General features: G+C 42.2%; 2 protein-coding genes across 2 annotated transcripts; one reads left to right on the top strand and one right to left on the bottom strand.

Moving 5' to 3' along the window:
* Positions 1-3,346: 3,346 nt before the first annotated feature.
* On the top strand, positions 3,347-4,955 carry LOC118258566 (keratin-associated protein 20-1-like). Its single transcript, XM_035567426.2, has 2 exons — positions 3,347-3,453; positions 4,267-4,955. The coding sequence occupies exon 2, from the start codon at positions 4,292-4,294 to the stop codon at positions 4,526-4,528; it is 237 nt and encodes a 78-aa protein (XP_035423319.1). The 5' UTR covers positions 3,347-3,453; positions 4,267-4,291; the 3' UTR covers positions 4,529-4,955.
* A 9,702-nt stretch (positions 4,956-14,657) lies between these two features.
* LOC118258605 (keratin-associated protein 6-5-like) lies at positions 14,658-15,023 on the bottom strand. Its single transcript, XM_035567474.1, has one exon. It carries the CDS (start codon positions 15,021-15,023, stop codon positions 14,658-14,660), a length of 366 nt encoding a protein of 121 aa, XP_035423367.1.
* Between the last annotated feature and the right edge of the window lie 350 nt (positions 15,024-15,373).

Genomic DNA, 15,373 nt, shown 5'->3' with positions numbered 1-15,373 from the left:
TCCAATATGATACAGAAAGCAGAAGCAGGAAGAATACATACAGAGATGAACTTATGCAGAAAATCACCTATTTTTGTTGGTGTCATTTGAGCTGCTACATCAGCATTTTACTATCAATTTCCATTTTCAAACTATTCCTTTTTTTTTTTTTTTTTTTTTTTAGTTCAATGAATCAAATGATTCAGTTTCTCTTTGGTATAGTTTCAAAAGCAGGGAACTGAGAAACATACCCGTAGGAGGACCAGGGCACTACACTCCAGCTTTCATTAATGTTAACTGGGAAAGAGCTATAAATAAGTTAAGATGTTGTTTACACTCCCATTTTGCCCTGTTTCATCACGCTACCAGAACCCAAGGAGTAAAGAAGTCAGTAGGAAAGGAAGAAGACAAAACAACATTTTGGAAGAACACTGAAGAATTTTTACAGAAACACTGAGCTCTCCAAAACACTACTGCCTTCAGTCACTGTTCTGGACTCAGAGCTCCCACAAGCCATCCCTGTAACAGAGTCCATGAATCCAGATATTAAGTCTCAATCCTCATTTCCCATTAAATCCTTCTGGATTTAGCAGGGGTAGCAGGGGTAGCAGCTCCCATAGCTGTACCTCCGGGTGTAGCGAGTGGAGCAGGGGTAGTAGCGGGAGCTGTAGCTGGGGTAGCAGTCGCGATACCCGTACAGGCCCCCGTAGCCACGGTAGCCGCAGGGGCTCCCACAGTCGTAGGTGCGGTAGCTGTACACGGTGCCGTAGCTGCATGGGGAGTAGCAGGAATCCTCACACTGGTTCTGGTAGTAGTAAGTCATCTTGGTGCGATGGAGGGAGGCGAGCCTGGAACACAGCAGGAAAGAAAGTCTGTAAGGGGATGCTCCTAACAGCAAATCTCAAATGAATGCTGCGAATACACAGCAGAAGAAAAAGCCAGCAAACCCAGGCATGCTTCCTGACACTCTCTGTGCTTGTCTATTGTTCTATCCTGAATTTTAATGCTGAGTCTTCCCCATAATCCTCCATCCTGGTCAGCCTGTCTGAATTCTCCTGCCCAGCCCCACTGGCTGCAGCATCCCAATGCGAGGTGGAATCACGAACAATGCTGCCTGCATTGGATGGGAGCCGTCAGGGTATAAACAGGAAAGTCCTTCACAGACATACCAAAATAAAGACTTTAAGGGAAAAGAAGGATATGTACGGGACTGAAACACTAAAATATTTATCAAGACACAGGGAGAAAAGAATATTATGTATAAATAATGCTCATTAAATCACAACCCTAATTCCCAATGCATTAATTTATAGCTTCTGCAGCTTAAAGAGGGATGGGGGAAAGGAGGGGGCGAAAAAGTAATAAACTCATCTCTCCATTTTCCACTAGGTTTTTTAAATCTATCCTGACTTACCCACTTCTGAAGGAGGCTAAGCAGGAGAAGCGAATGCAGTGCTGTCAACAGTGCGGGCTTTTATAGAGCACCCAGTCCCGCCCAGCGCATGAAGGGCATGCTTGCACCCGGGTCGGCTTCAATTACCGAACACACTTTGCTTCCGTCATGACTCCTTTCATTGATATACCGGTTCTCACCAAGGTTTCTGATTATTGGTCCGGCACTGTGACATGCAGGCTACACCCTGCAGGTTTCCTTCTTTCATCTCAAAAATAGAGCAATTAAGCTTTGGTATCATCACGCTGGATTCACTTGTACTGTACAGCAATAAGTCAAAAGAATATGCAAAGACATACGAATTGCCAAATATCCCATTTTTCTGGAGGCTCAGCCTCACTGTGCATTTTGCCCCATGCACTTTCCTGTGCATTTTTTTTCTGAAATTCCTGTGGAAGATGTAACCTCTCCGTTTCAAGTATTTCATAACTTTAATCACCTGTGAAACAGCGCGTTCCTACGAAACCCTTCCACCATTTCCTGTGACTAGCAAAGGGGAAAAGACCATCTCTTTGATTTGATGCCGTCACGCAATAGGATATTGCTGTGCTGATTGATTCAGCTAGAAAATTGGCCTATAAACTTTAAAATGGTATGCGTATGACGTCTTTTTAGGAAAAAAAAATCTTTCAGAGACCCAATTCCAAAGCTATAAATTACAACCTTAATAACGCACAGAAATAGGATAACCCAATATACGTTTTTAGTTAACTGTGTTACATAATACTGGGGCGTTTTCCAGTAACATAGCATTAATATTTAAATAATAAATCTCTTTGTACATGGAAATCTTTAATCAGTATTAATGAAGGCTTTGATATTCAAAATTTAGAGAAAGGCCCAGAACATCTGTCATGCCTGTTATTATCCATCCTTTAGATGCAAGTAAACAGCAGTTTTGAGGTGAAGGTCACCGGGAAAGACCGGGATGTTGCTGCTTACCAGGTCATATTGTGCTCACAGGGCTCAGCATTATTCACCGTCATTAACAACATTAAGTTAAACACCTCAACAACATTACAAAGTTGTCCCATTAAACAATATTTAGCTTCTTGGGCACTTCTCAGGAAAAATACAGTTATTACAGAGATATGTTCCGGTTTGTTTTATCTCATTCCTTTTAATGCATGAATCATTTTTCTTAAAAAAAAAAAAGGCAGATTATTTTTGAATCCAATTACATTTGCATTTACCTTGCTAGGAAAAGATTTCCAGTAGACTGAGCCTGTGAGGTTTTTTGTTTGTTTGTTTTTTGTTTTTTGGGTTTTTTTGTATGTGGTGCAAAGCCTGGAAATTTCAAATATCAGTATTTCTGGTTGAAAGCCATATTTATTATTAATTTCTACAGCCTTCATTTTACTGTTCTCATAAAGTCTTGTCTCCTACTTATTATTATTATTCAAAAACATTTCAGATCTCTCCTCTATTCCAAACATCTTTTTCGTACTTCTATTTTTGAGCTAGAAATAATACAAATAATAAATAAAAATTGTAAAAATTGTAATATTCTGACCTAAAAAATACAATTGTGAAACAAAAGCAAACAAACAAGAAAAATGTTTTCGATGAACTATTACTTTTTAAAAAAAGAAAGAAAGAAAGAAATTCTTTCTTCTTAAAAAATCCAGAATCATTGCAGATTTCATATACTGAAATCCATCCATTCCTCCAAAACTGGGATTGCTAGTGTCAATCACTTCTGCTCTCAATATCCTTCCTTCCCTTTCCTGTTATAGCTCAAATTTCACCACACCAATTCTAGAAATATAATTGACTCAGGAAGTCTGAACATGAAAGAAACTACAATGCGATGTCATGCTTTTGGAAGCCAAGAACTGACTAATAATCACAAACCAAGAAAAACAATTACATCAACTGAAGGAATGACGTGCATAAGAAAATTTGTTTTGTGATGAATACAAGTTTAAAGCACAGTAGGCTTGGTCAGATAGATATATAAAAGGGAGAGAAATTCAGGGCTCTCTACTCGCATCTCCGGACTTACGTTCTCACTGAGCTTGGTAAGTGAGACTTACTAGAACATCTTTATTGCTGTATAGATGCTGTTTGTTATATTGTAGTAAAGGGGTAGTTAAAAAAGGCTGTGATTTCACAGCTGTGCCAGTGTGATTCTTTTTGTTAAAAATGGCATATCAGTACAGCTGCATAAGCTTACAAGATTGCTGCGTCTAGCTATGCTATCAGAAATGTCCTTACTTTACGCTATACAGAAGCATCTCAGTCTCTTTATTTTGAAGCTGACAAGGTATAACATTATTCCAATTATTTCAGTCAAAAAGCCAGTATATATTCAACTCATAATTGACGCATTGATGCAGGTCTGAACAAAGAACCTGCCGTTTGCAGCAGAGCGCTGCCGACTTGCACGAAGGAAGGATTCCCTCCCTGGCATCTTTTCTCGCCCCCGGCAGCTGGTGGGATCCACGACTGAACTGGGGGCTGTTCGCTTCCGATCCTTAGGGAAAGGTCAGACACTGGTACAGGCAGAAACAGCTAAATCCTCACAGAGAACCTAATCCAACCAAACAGTTGTACAGCGCTGTTTTAAATCAGACTGCTGATTCCAAGGCAAGGGCAATAAGAAAAAGCAATATGAAATGTTATTAAGGAGGAAAAGAAGGGAAACACACAGACAGGAGTGAGTTGGGTGAGCAGGAACCAGGGTGTAGCACTGAGTGGTGATGTCTGGTTGGTTCCCCTGTTCTCCTTGCTCTCATCTCCTCTTGTAGCTTCTGTGGGGTTTGCTACAAGACAAAAGCTGCTGCTTGGTCTCTGGGGCAGACCTTACCCTCTTCCCTTCTGCTGTGTTCCAGGCTCGCCTCCCTCCATCGCACCAAGATGACTTACTACTACCAGAACCAGTGTGAGGATTCCTGCTACTCCCCATGCAGCTACGGCACCGTGTACAGCTACCGCACCTACGACTGCGGGAGCCCCTGCGGCTACCGTGGCTACGGGGGCCTGTACGGGTATCGTGACTGCTACCCCAGCTACAGCTCCCGCTACTACCCCTGCTCCACTCGCTACACCCGGAGGTACAGCTATGGGAGCTGCTACCCCTGCTACCCCTGCTAAAGGCAAAAGAGCGATTTACGGCTCCTGTATGAATTCTACCTGCGAAACGCTCCCGTGACAACGACTGCAGTCAGGAATGTCCTGGAGCACTTAGCAACTCTCTATAATGTCTTCTGCTGCTTCGAATAACCTGCTTTTAGGGTCAGCTCTTCCTTCGTAGCCTATCTTTGTGGACATACTGTATGTTTGATGCGCAGCTTCGCGTCAGGAGATGCAGACCAGAGCGGCCGATCCTTGCCGCGCACTGCGCTGACAGCTCTGCTCCACTGCACCACTGCAGCCCCAGAGCAAAGCATCTGCTGCAAGATGTAGAAACTCTACTTCTAGAATGTATGAGTCTCTGGATACTCCTCCTTGTCTGCTTCACTACAAGCTGTAACTGCTGTATACAGTGCTTCTTATTCTCATTAAAAGATCTTGCATCACACTACTGCTTTCTGTCATATTTTAACTTTTTTTTTTCTTTTATACTTGGCATTTTTAATTATTTACCTGAGATTTGGCAAAAAGGAGCCACTAGCTTTTAAGGTTGGCAGTTTTAAGCAGCTGTGGAGTCTGAGGTGACAGAGGACATATTGGACAACTCAACTTCTGTCTCCTTCAAGACGGTCCTGAAAAGTCACATCTATCTCATCTTAACTCTGCCCCTCTTCCACAAAGCACACCAAAATGCTGTTTCTTTCCAAAATATTACCTTAGAAATGTGAAGACTTAAGAAAATTAAATAAGTATTTGCTGATTACATCCAGCCCAAGCTATGCTACATTTAAGGATTCAAAAAGCAATCAAAGAGACACAAAATGCCAGACCCCCTTAGCTTTCTGCAGCTCCCAAAACAGATGCCCCATACAAGACCACGTGGGAGCTCACATTCACCTGTTCCCAGTGCATAACAAGGTTTAAAAATCACCATTTCTCCATCGGAGACTATTTTGCATGGCCAATGTCACTTGTGCAACCCGGACCGGCATGGTTCCCTGCCTGGGCTGGGTTTAGGCACACATCTGCCTGCCAGCCCGTGCCTTCGGGAAGAACTGTTTTACGCACGAGAACAAGAAGAAGGCAGATTCCCACGATAAGACGAGGCTACGACGGGAAGTCATCCTTCCCCATAATTAACAGGAGGGCATGTGACAGGGAGGGAGAAGAGCTGCCGCAAGTAAAAGTTACTGTCAGCATGATGACAAAGGGATGAACATACCGGGATGGTTCCCAAACTGGAGCCACCTGCAGCCACGAAAAGACAGCAAGAGATTTCCAACAGGAGGCATTTTTCCTCCCGATCTGCAGGAACTTCATCTCTCCAGCCAACGCCAGTCTGTGTGTGGGAGGCGGATTTAGGGACTTTGGTGCTGATGTTCCTTGGTGGCTAGGTGCTCAGTGAAGGGACAGCTGTCGGGTTCCTTGCCTCATCCCTTAAGCGCCAGGTGCGACTGATTCCGGCAGAAGTGAGGCTCGTGTGAATTTGCATCCACGTAAAAGCAGAGCGTAGAAATGCATCAGAACCTACACTTATTCAACAGGTCAGCAGAGGACACTGCAGAAGAGAAATATGAAGAAAACAAGACCACAAGTCCAAGGGTGAGCTGCCAAAACATCCAGCAAGCCCTGGTTTGAAAATTCACCAGCCTGGGCTACAGGAGCACGCTGTGTACTTCAGGAAAATGATTTCAGACGAATAACCTACTAACAAAGGCTTTTCATGGTCACTGTGCTGAATTGTTTCATTGATTAACACTGAAAATGTTCTCGCCTGATACAACAGTAAAAATTCAAATCAAGGACATGTTTCCCTCAGCTGGTCAGGGACTACAAACTCAAGAGTCTGAAGGTATTTGGTTTTCATTTAAAAGTAGCTCCATTTTATGCATAAATTTATTTTAAATGTTTAACAGAAATTATCTGTTGATTTAGTATATTGTGACTCATATGTTCCAGAGTAACATAAAGAAAATGTAAATGGTTTTTCTTCCAATACTGTGTATTACTGTGTAATAATACTGCATGTTATTTTACTTTTTCCCAATGTTCAAGTTGCAATTTTGTATACAATGCTGGAAATAATAAAAATATTTAAAATTTTATGAAATACATTTCATGATAAAAAAAAAAGAAGAAAAGAAAGAAAGAAAATGAAATTAGTAGATTTTTTCAATAAATATTGTACAGCCATAACATGACATCAGAATAAACTGGGAAAAATGGATCACATCTGAAAAAGTTATGTTTTTTTGGGTACCCCCCCCCACACACACACCCTATCTGTATGTATTTACTAGAACATTTATTATTTGTATATAGTCTTATTACTGGTATGTTAGGAGAAACAACTATGCACTTAGCATAGCTGAAAAGTTAAAGACAAAATAGAAAAATCCATCTTGAAATAAAATGTCAACATTTTTCACAAACCTTTTCAGAAGTTTTTGTGGTTTTTTGTTTTTTTTTTTAACACATATTTACACATATGTTAGTTCTGAAATAAACTGTGCTACAACGCAGCCTGGAAAAGTATACCAAACAAAGAAATAATGCAGGAAAAAATCAGTTGTTTGATAAATGAAGACGACAAAAAGCAATTTAAGTTTTATGGGGATTAAAGCCCTCAAACATGTAATGTTCTCATGAATCAGGGCTCTTAACTAAATGTCTTAATATATTTTCCTTGGTGCATTTGACCTCATCTTCCTAACAAGATTTTTTATAAGTTATGTTTCCAGTTACTGACTGAATGCCACTCTGTGTCTTAAGTATATTTAGGGCATTTCCCTGTATTATTCTTGTTTGTAGGTACAGAATTAGAGGCATTAGTGATTTACACTTCCTGAGCTCAATTTCTGATTTTCAAGACTTGGGACATCAAAATAATTTATTAATTTTGAGTTAGGTAACTGAAAAATCTCAACTTTAACTTTTGGGGACCAGTAATAGCTGTTGCAGTGCTCCCCAGCTGCTGGTGAGGGACTTGGCCTCGGCCTCAATGCAGCAGGTGCATCGTCTTACCTTCACAAAGAGCAACAAAATAAATGTATTTGCACACGCCAGAACATCAATTAATATAATTGATTTCCTCAGCATCAGGGGTCATTCCTCCCTTCTCATCTCCGCATGACAACATGACGGTTACAGGCTTCCTTCGCTTCAAACTCTTTGGGTCACCGCAGTTTTTTTATCATTTGGAGGTCATTGGAGATAGAACAAAAGATGGAGATGGACAAAAGATTAACAGATCCTCAGACTAGAGATGACTAAGAATCAAAATTCACACATCTGGGATATTTTTAACATTTTAAACTTGTATGCAGTCTGAATTAGAAGGAATTTTTTCATTTATTTTGATTTACGCATTCTCAGGGTGTTAAAATATTAATAACAATTATTTATTATTCTATATTATTCTATGTTATTAATATTAATAATAACTAAAATATTTTCTGAGAAGCTAATGGAATCCTATTTGATTTCATTACTATCCCACTACACTTGCTTTCAGGTATACCTGGTCACATAGTGGTCCACAGTAGTGTTTAGGCACAGTAGTTTAGGTGGTCCACAGTCGAGGGGAAAAAAAAAAAAAGGAAAAAAAAAAGAGAGAAACCGAGAAAGGAGAAAACTTAAAAGTTTTATACACCAAAAAATAAAACCTAGTGCACCACCTGTTCCTCAATGAATAAAAATTTCTACTGCTAGACTGCTAGAGTATCTGAAGAGGCAAGTATTTTTTTTTCAGTTTCCTTTGCTTCCTAATGTGCCTGTAAAAGAGTTTTCTATCTGAGAAAAATAGATATTTTCTCCTCTTCTAAAATACAATTAGTTTTTGCCTTGAATACTTTTTTTTTTGGTTTAGTTCACTACAGAAAACTAGGAAATTTATAAAAGTTCAACATTCATTTGGGGAACTATTATATACATATATAAAATGGAGAGGGGAAAAAACGAATCACATAGTTTATATCTCATCATTGTCCCTGCTCATACCATAAAAAATTCATTCAGGATATCACCAAATTATTATTATCACCAATGCAAATGTAAACGAAGTTTTATAATGCTCATGTTAGCAGCATATTTAGAAGTTAAAACTTTAAATATTATTTTACAGCAAATCTTATTGGTGCTGGTTTTCAACCTCATCTAACACCGCCCTCCCAGAGGAGGCAAAGCACAATACATAAAGCCAAGAGCATTCTTTTTTTTTTTTTTCTCTCTTCAAATACCTCCTTGTATGACCTTCACTGCAGTGAGCCATTTCTAATTTGCATATTAAATGAGGATAATAACAGACATTCTGGAAGTGCTGAGCCTCATCAGAATTTATGGTATCAATGCTCTTCCAAAACAGTCATTAAGGACTTACTTTAGCAATGTTTGTATTATTTAAATATTAATGGTTTGTTAGGTGCAGTGATGTATAATAAACAACAGAACAGGGAGGGAATCCCCGGGCTGAGCTCTTTTTGTCTTCAGTCAAACTAAAGCACCACACTCGTCATCATCCTGGCACGGTGCAGGCTGGCACGGAGATACAACTGTATCTCACTGGATAACACACCACACAAAAAAACAGGCTGATTTCTCCCTTCTCAGCTTAGTATAAGCCATTTTGCCTTGGGTAGTTTTTAGCACTTCACCAGCCTTTTCATTCAGCTGAAGCTTGGTGGAAGCCAGGCACGTGGCAGGACCTTGCTGCTGGCAGAGCCTCCACCCAGCCTCCCCAGCAAGTGCCTCCTACCAGTCAGGAAAGCACAGTACCCACCCTCCCGGCCTCCACGGCCTTCCTAAGACCACTCTTCCCCTTTTCACTATTGCATTCCCTATGAAAGGCCAGCAGAAAACCCAGATTTGTTCTGCACTACCAGGTCCTGCAGTAAAACTTGCCCTGACAAAGCTGTAAAATCACAAGACATTGATTTGAGAAAGGTTTTCTAAGAATTTTATCCAGAAATGAGAGAAAACAGACCCCTAGAAAAAGGCATTAAACCTTAGACACCTTGCTCAGATGCTAATTTAATTGATCCTGTGCCCTGGCCTGTCCGTCTCATAGTGTGTATGCCAAATTATAGACAGTAGAAGAACCTAAAGGAATCAATGGAACGCCTGTCATTAATTGAGACGGAAATGAATCAAAATGCTTGGTAAAAGCCCTAAGCACATGCTATAATGCCTCTTTCCACCTCAGGTGTTTTAAGTCACCTTACAATGTGCACTATCTGCCTCCCTTGTAGGGCCGTAATGCAGAAAGAAAGTCTATGTGCTCCCCAGTTCCATGTGCAGTGTAACTGGTACTGTTCAGCAGATCCTCCAGTTTCATTCTGTTCTCCTTTGTGAGAATTCCCAGAAACCCACTTATCCTGGAAAGTTTTAAGATGAAGGAATCTCACAGGTAGTAATCACAATGTGTTACCCGAGGAATTTGAAAAGTGTCCTAAATGCGGAGGAAAACAATTATAGCAATTGTACTGTTGATGTACTTCCGAAATGTGTTTCATGACTACCAGGGAATGGAAGCACGTGGAGAATCGCACCTATTTCCACGGGTCTGAGAAACCGTATAAAAGCACTCACAACCCCCTTGCTCCTCACACCACTCCTCTTGGTTTAGCCTCCTCAGTGAACTTGGTAAGTGCAGAACCCATTCTCTTAGAGACTCTTTTAACTTAGAAATAACTCCTTTACTAACATTCTCTGATTTGTAATATTGGTATAAATATTTTATCCTGTACTTTTTAAGCTGTTAGAGTAAAAAAAAAAAAGGGGGGCATTGATGAGCCAACATTCAGGCAAGGAATTCAGATAACATTAGTAAGCTGTGAAGCCTAGTAAGTGTTTTATGTTTACATACTAGAAAGCAACAGCTTTACTCTATTCCACTTAAACAGCTGAAGAAATTTTCTTATTTCTTTTGACTTGGTGACTCTCAACACTAGCTGAAATGGTGGATAATGGGCAGAATTGCGTATTGCGCAACGTAGAAACAGCTATTTTATGGAAAGATGTTGCAGTAAGTAATGCAGGCTGGACATGGGAATTGCTTTATTCTCTCTGAAGTCACCAGAGCAGCTCTGACATGCAGCAGTAGAGGAATTAAACCTTAGCACCTCACTGTGCAGCAGAGTATTTTCAGTATCCTTGCTACAGCTGACATTGAAAGGTGTTTGAAGTGATGTAGGACAGAAAAAGGAGTAGTTTACATGCTGAGATTAAAGCCAGACAAGAAGACTATGTGGTCCTAGGAAACGTGCCCAGGACCAGCACTGGTACCAGGTCCATCTGTGGCCCTGGACCCCCTGATGTGAACGGCCCTGCTTGAGAAGGGCTTGCACCAGAGGGACCCAGAGGTCCCTTCCTACCTCAGCCAGGCTGTGATTCTCTGGCTTCAGTACACTGAACTTGGCGTACTGTACATGAATGCATCTAAAAACTTTTTAAAATGCTGTGTGGGATTCTCATCAGACATTAGAACACCTACAGGTGTGTGTCCTGAGCTACAGTCAGTCTACCTGTCAGGGTTAACCTCAGCTTGCCCATCCTAGGAGCTTGGACACCAAGCGCTCCCACACATATGTTTGGATGTCTCTATCTGCAAACTGAATCTCCTGTAGCCAAAGTCCAAAAATACAAGGTATCAGGTTCATTTTTAAGAAGAGAAGCTAAAGAACAGAAGTTGTGTCTCAGCATTGAACATAGTGAGGGGGGAGTACAGCAATTGGCTGGATAAAAATAGATGTCAGAAGAATATCCCAAGACTGAGCCATTTGCTCAGTACCCCTCCAAATCCCCCACCTCACCCAGCCACCGCTGGTGCTGCTCCTTGCACGCTGAGCCTACCCTTTACCTGTTGCTGTATTTCAGGTTTACCTCCCTCCACCACCCCCAAGATGTCCTGCTACTACGTGTGCTGCTCCCCCTGCTACAGGTCTATCAGTACCTCCTACCGGGCCTACAGGTGCTGCAGCCCCTGCTACAGCTACTGCTGCAGCCCTTGCTACAGCTACTGCTACAGCCCCTGCAGCTACCGGAGCTGCTGCACCCGCTACTACTACCCATCCTGCTGTAACTACAGCTACGGGTGCTGCTAGACCTGATAAACCCAGCAGCAACCTGCAGTGAGGATCTACCCCAACCCGGCAAGCACAGACCGATGGATCAACTCAGAGGCAACATTTTCAGGAGTGCTGAGCCCCTGCAGCTGCAACTGAAGCTACCAAGAACGGAGAGCTTGGCTGCTCTCTAGAATTTCTCTGCATTTCTATTTTTGCTATACTTTCTGTCTCCCTCTTCCTGTGTTTCTCAGCTACGAGCTTACTCTTGATAGTCTCCTGCATTTAGACCCCTTTGGCAGCAACAAGAACGATCTGCAGTTCATTTGAAGCTTCTTCCAGTCACCGCAGCAGCGTTAAAGAACTTCTCCATCAGTGAAAATTAGCTCTTGTGTCATCTGCATTTTCAATAACTACTTCCAGTAAGGTGCTGCAGTACTGCGTAATGGAGAAACATGACGGCTGTGCCTCCTTTGATCTGGATTTACAAGTACCTTAAGAACGAGCAACACAGCTTTCACAAAAAGGAATGTTCTGTATAGCACGGTGTAGTGACTCATCTACCCTAGCTCTTTTCAGCATGCCAAAACTATAATCTTTCTGTATCTGTGTCAACTTCTTTTCTTATTGCATTAAAATTTTTCTGTATGGAAAAAAAAAAAAAAATCAAAGTTCCAGTCTTCTTTCGCCTGTCCCTTGACTACATGAATACACTGAGAGTAGTAGCATTCTGGGGGGGGGGGGGGGCCTGCCTCTTCTGCTGGCAAAGCATTTTATACGCCTGCATGTTCATTGAAGTAAACATGCCATTTTCCTCCCTCTACCCCTCAGAAATCTGAGAAATCCCACAATTTCTCCCTTTCTCTTATTAATTGAAACTATTACAGATGTAAGGTTAAAATATTTCAGCATAATAAGGCTGTGATGGTCTTTATTATAATGTTTTAAAATAGAAGAGTTAGTCCCAGACCTCTGTAGAGAATACATAAAAGAAAGTTCAAGTGAGTACAATACTCCTATTCCCACAAACCATATTCAAATATTCTTTCAGAATCACAATTTCCAATCAGATTACCATCTAACAGACAAATTGCTGTAGCAGCCAGTGGAACTTTATACATCTATAAATAAATCTTATATTAAATTCAACAGGAAAAGTGTCAAGGAAGAAGTGGTGACTTTCACTGTCTTGATGGTGGCCTTGAAAACCTAAAACATTGCCCCAGTCTTCCATGCTGGGTAGACAAAATCCATTTCCCTGGGTGCAATTATAATAATAATCCAGTAAATCCAGGGGCTGAAAACTAGATGACTGAGAACTAAAGGTGGAAAAAAAAAAAAAAAAAAGGCAGCTTTTAATAAAAAAACAATACAAATGAAACAACACTCGATGTCCCCAGGGCATTTTGGCAGCTCTCGGCTGCCAGCTGCCCCTGGCCAGGGAAGCGGTGAGAAAGCGCCGTCATTGTCCTCCCACACAGCCACAGTCTCTTGCTTAAGTCAGCCCTCTGCCCATAAAATTCACTTGGAAAAAAAAAATGGAAAAATCGGCTGTGACCCAGCTTCCTTCCAAAGCACAGGCTCTGAACCCAGTCTCCTGACCTGACAGACACATGTGCCCTGCTGCCTCACCTTGGAGGTGCTGCCTGCTGGAGATCCATTTCTAACAACGTATTTACTTTGCAAGGGCAAATTCCTCCCTCTCCACTGGGGAAACCCTAACAGATAGAACATGAGTTTATTCCACAATTAAAAACAGGATTGCCAGCAAGTACATGCATTTGCAATTGCCTATGATGTCTTCAGTATCAGAACAGGCCAGGTTGGAAGGGACCTTGAGAGATCACCAGCCCCAACCTCCCCTGGGGAAGGGGAGTCCAGATGGGGCTCTTCAGCACCCTCTCCAATCCCATACTGAAACCCTCCCAGTGGTGGGCACTCTGCCACATCCCTGGGTAGGTTGCTCCAATGATTGATTGACCTCATTGTAAAAAGTTTCTTGTATTGAGGAGACAAAACCTCTCCTGGTGCAGCTTGTAACACATTTCCCCTCGTCTCCTCCCTGTTTGGCCTTGTGAAGACAGCGCCTGCATCTTCTTTAGCCACACTTCAGGTACCAGAACACTGTGATGAGGTCCCCCCAAGCCTGCTTTTCTCCAGACCAAACTACACCAGTTTTTCCTCACCAGGCAGGTTCTCCAGACCTTTGATCATCTCCTTTGGACCCTTCCCAGTCTGTCCTTGTCTTTTTTGAATCATGGGACCAGAAATGGACACAGGGCTCCAGGTGCTCCTGACAAGCACTGATTAAAGTGGGATGATCACATCTGCCTGTTAGAAATGCCCCTGCAGATGCAGTCTAGGACCTGATTTGCCTTCTCTGCAGCACCTAAGCATTTTAAATGAATCATTTCTTTGGAGTGCACAAAGCAAGAGCCTGGAGTTGAGAAATACATCAGAGATACAGCTGAAGTTTCTTGCAGCTGCAAATGGCCACGTTTCCCAGTTTGAGGAGGGCAAGGCTCTGAGAAATAATACAGGAGTGAACAAAGTTAACAACAACTTTCAGACACCCCAACCTGTGATGCTCTTGATTTCAAGATATTTAAGAAATGAAAGTGAAAAATAAAACCAGAAGTACAGTACTGATGAAGCATAACTTTTAATACGAAAGGCAGATATACTTTTAAAGGTGTACAGAACAGAAAGACTACATTCCCAAAGACACATTACACCCTGCCTATACCATTCATTCAGAATACATCACTGCAACAAACATAAAAGCCAGATATTGCAGCAGCATTTCTAGAGTTTACATAGAACTATAACATTGATGAGAAGCAAGTTTTTTGATCCAACAGCAGATCAAGAGGAGACTATGGGATGTAAGAGAGCAAGCAGACACAAAGCAGGAAAAAAAAACATTTCAAGCACTTGGGCAGTGGTGCAGAGCACTCAAAGCCCCTGCAGAAGGGTGGCTGCTGGCGCTGGGGCTCTCTGCATCAGGAAACACCGCCACTGAGATTCGCCGTCAGTCCACGCTTGCCAGGCCGGTGTTGATCCTCACTTCAGGGATGTTCCCGCTGGGTTTAGCAGGGGTAGCAGCTCCCATAGCCGTATCTTTGGCCGTATCGCGAACTGAAGGGGTAGCCGTAGCGGCTGCTGTATAAGCCTGGGTAGCCATAGCAGTCCCCATAGCCATAGATGCCCCTATAGCCGCCATACAGACCCCCATAGCCATAGCCATCCCCATAGCCATAGAAGCCCCGGGAACTGTACAGCCCACCAAAGCCATAGCGGTCCCCAAAGCCATAGAGGCCCCGGTAGCCGTAGAGGCTCCCATAGCCCCGGTAGCCGCAGGGGCTTCCACAGTCATAGCCCCGGTAGCCATACAGGCCCCCGTAACCGCAGGGAGAATAGCAGTCATCCTCGCACTGGCCTTGGAAGAAAGTCATCTTTCTGCGATGGAGGCAAACCTGAAACGCAGCAGCAGGGAGGAAAGCCAAAGTGAGAAACACTTCCAGGCGGTAACAGCCTCAGAGCCCAAAGCCTTCTTCATGGAAGACAGAAGCTAAATGTTGACAATTTCCTTGGTTCCTTATTACATCCTTTCTCCCATTTCCATTTTCTCATCTTCACCCAACTACCGTCATTAGCTTTCTGATTTATCCGTTCTTTTTAAACCATTTAATTTCCTTTCTTGCTTACCAGCTGGGGAGTAGACCTGTTACAGCTCAAAACTTCCCTGCTGCTTGCTTCAGGATTTTTCTTACTTAATATGGTAAGGAGTAATCAATCCTCAATT

This window comes from Cygnus atratus, chromosome 28, assembly GCF_013377495.2.
Source record: "Cygnus atratus isolate AKBS03 ecotype Queensland, Australia chromosome 28, CAtr_DNAZoo_HiC_assembly, whole genome shotgun sequence".
Lineage (NCBI taxonomy): Eukaryota > Metazoa > Chordata > Aves > Anseriformes > Anatidae > Cygnus > Cygnus atratus.
Note: the sequence above shows the minus strand (reverse complement) of the source record. Positions and strands in the feature narration are given on the sequence as shown.

Excerpts from the sequence above, each read along its gene's own strand:
- LOC118258566 (XM_035567426.2), top strand. The coding sequence starts at position 4,292 with ATGACTTACTACTACCAGAACCAGTGTGAGGATTCCTGCTACTCCCCA.
- LOC118258605 (XM_035567474.1), bottom strand. The coding sequence starts at position 15,023 with ATGACTTTCTTCCAAGGCCAGTGCGAGGATGACTGCTATTCTCCCTGC.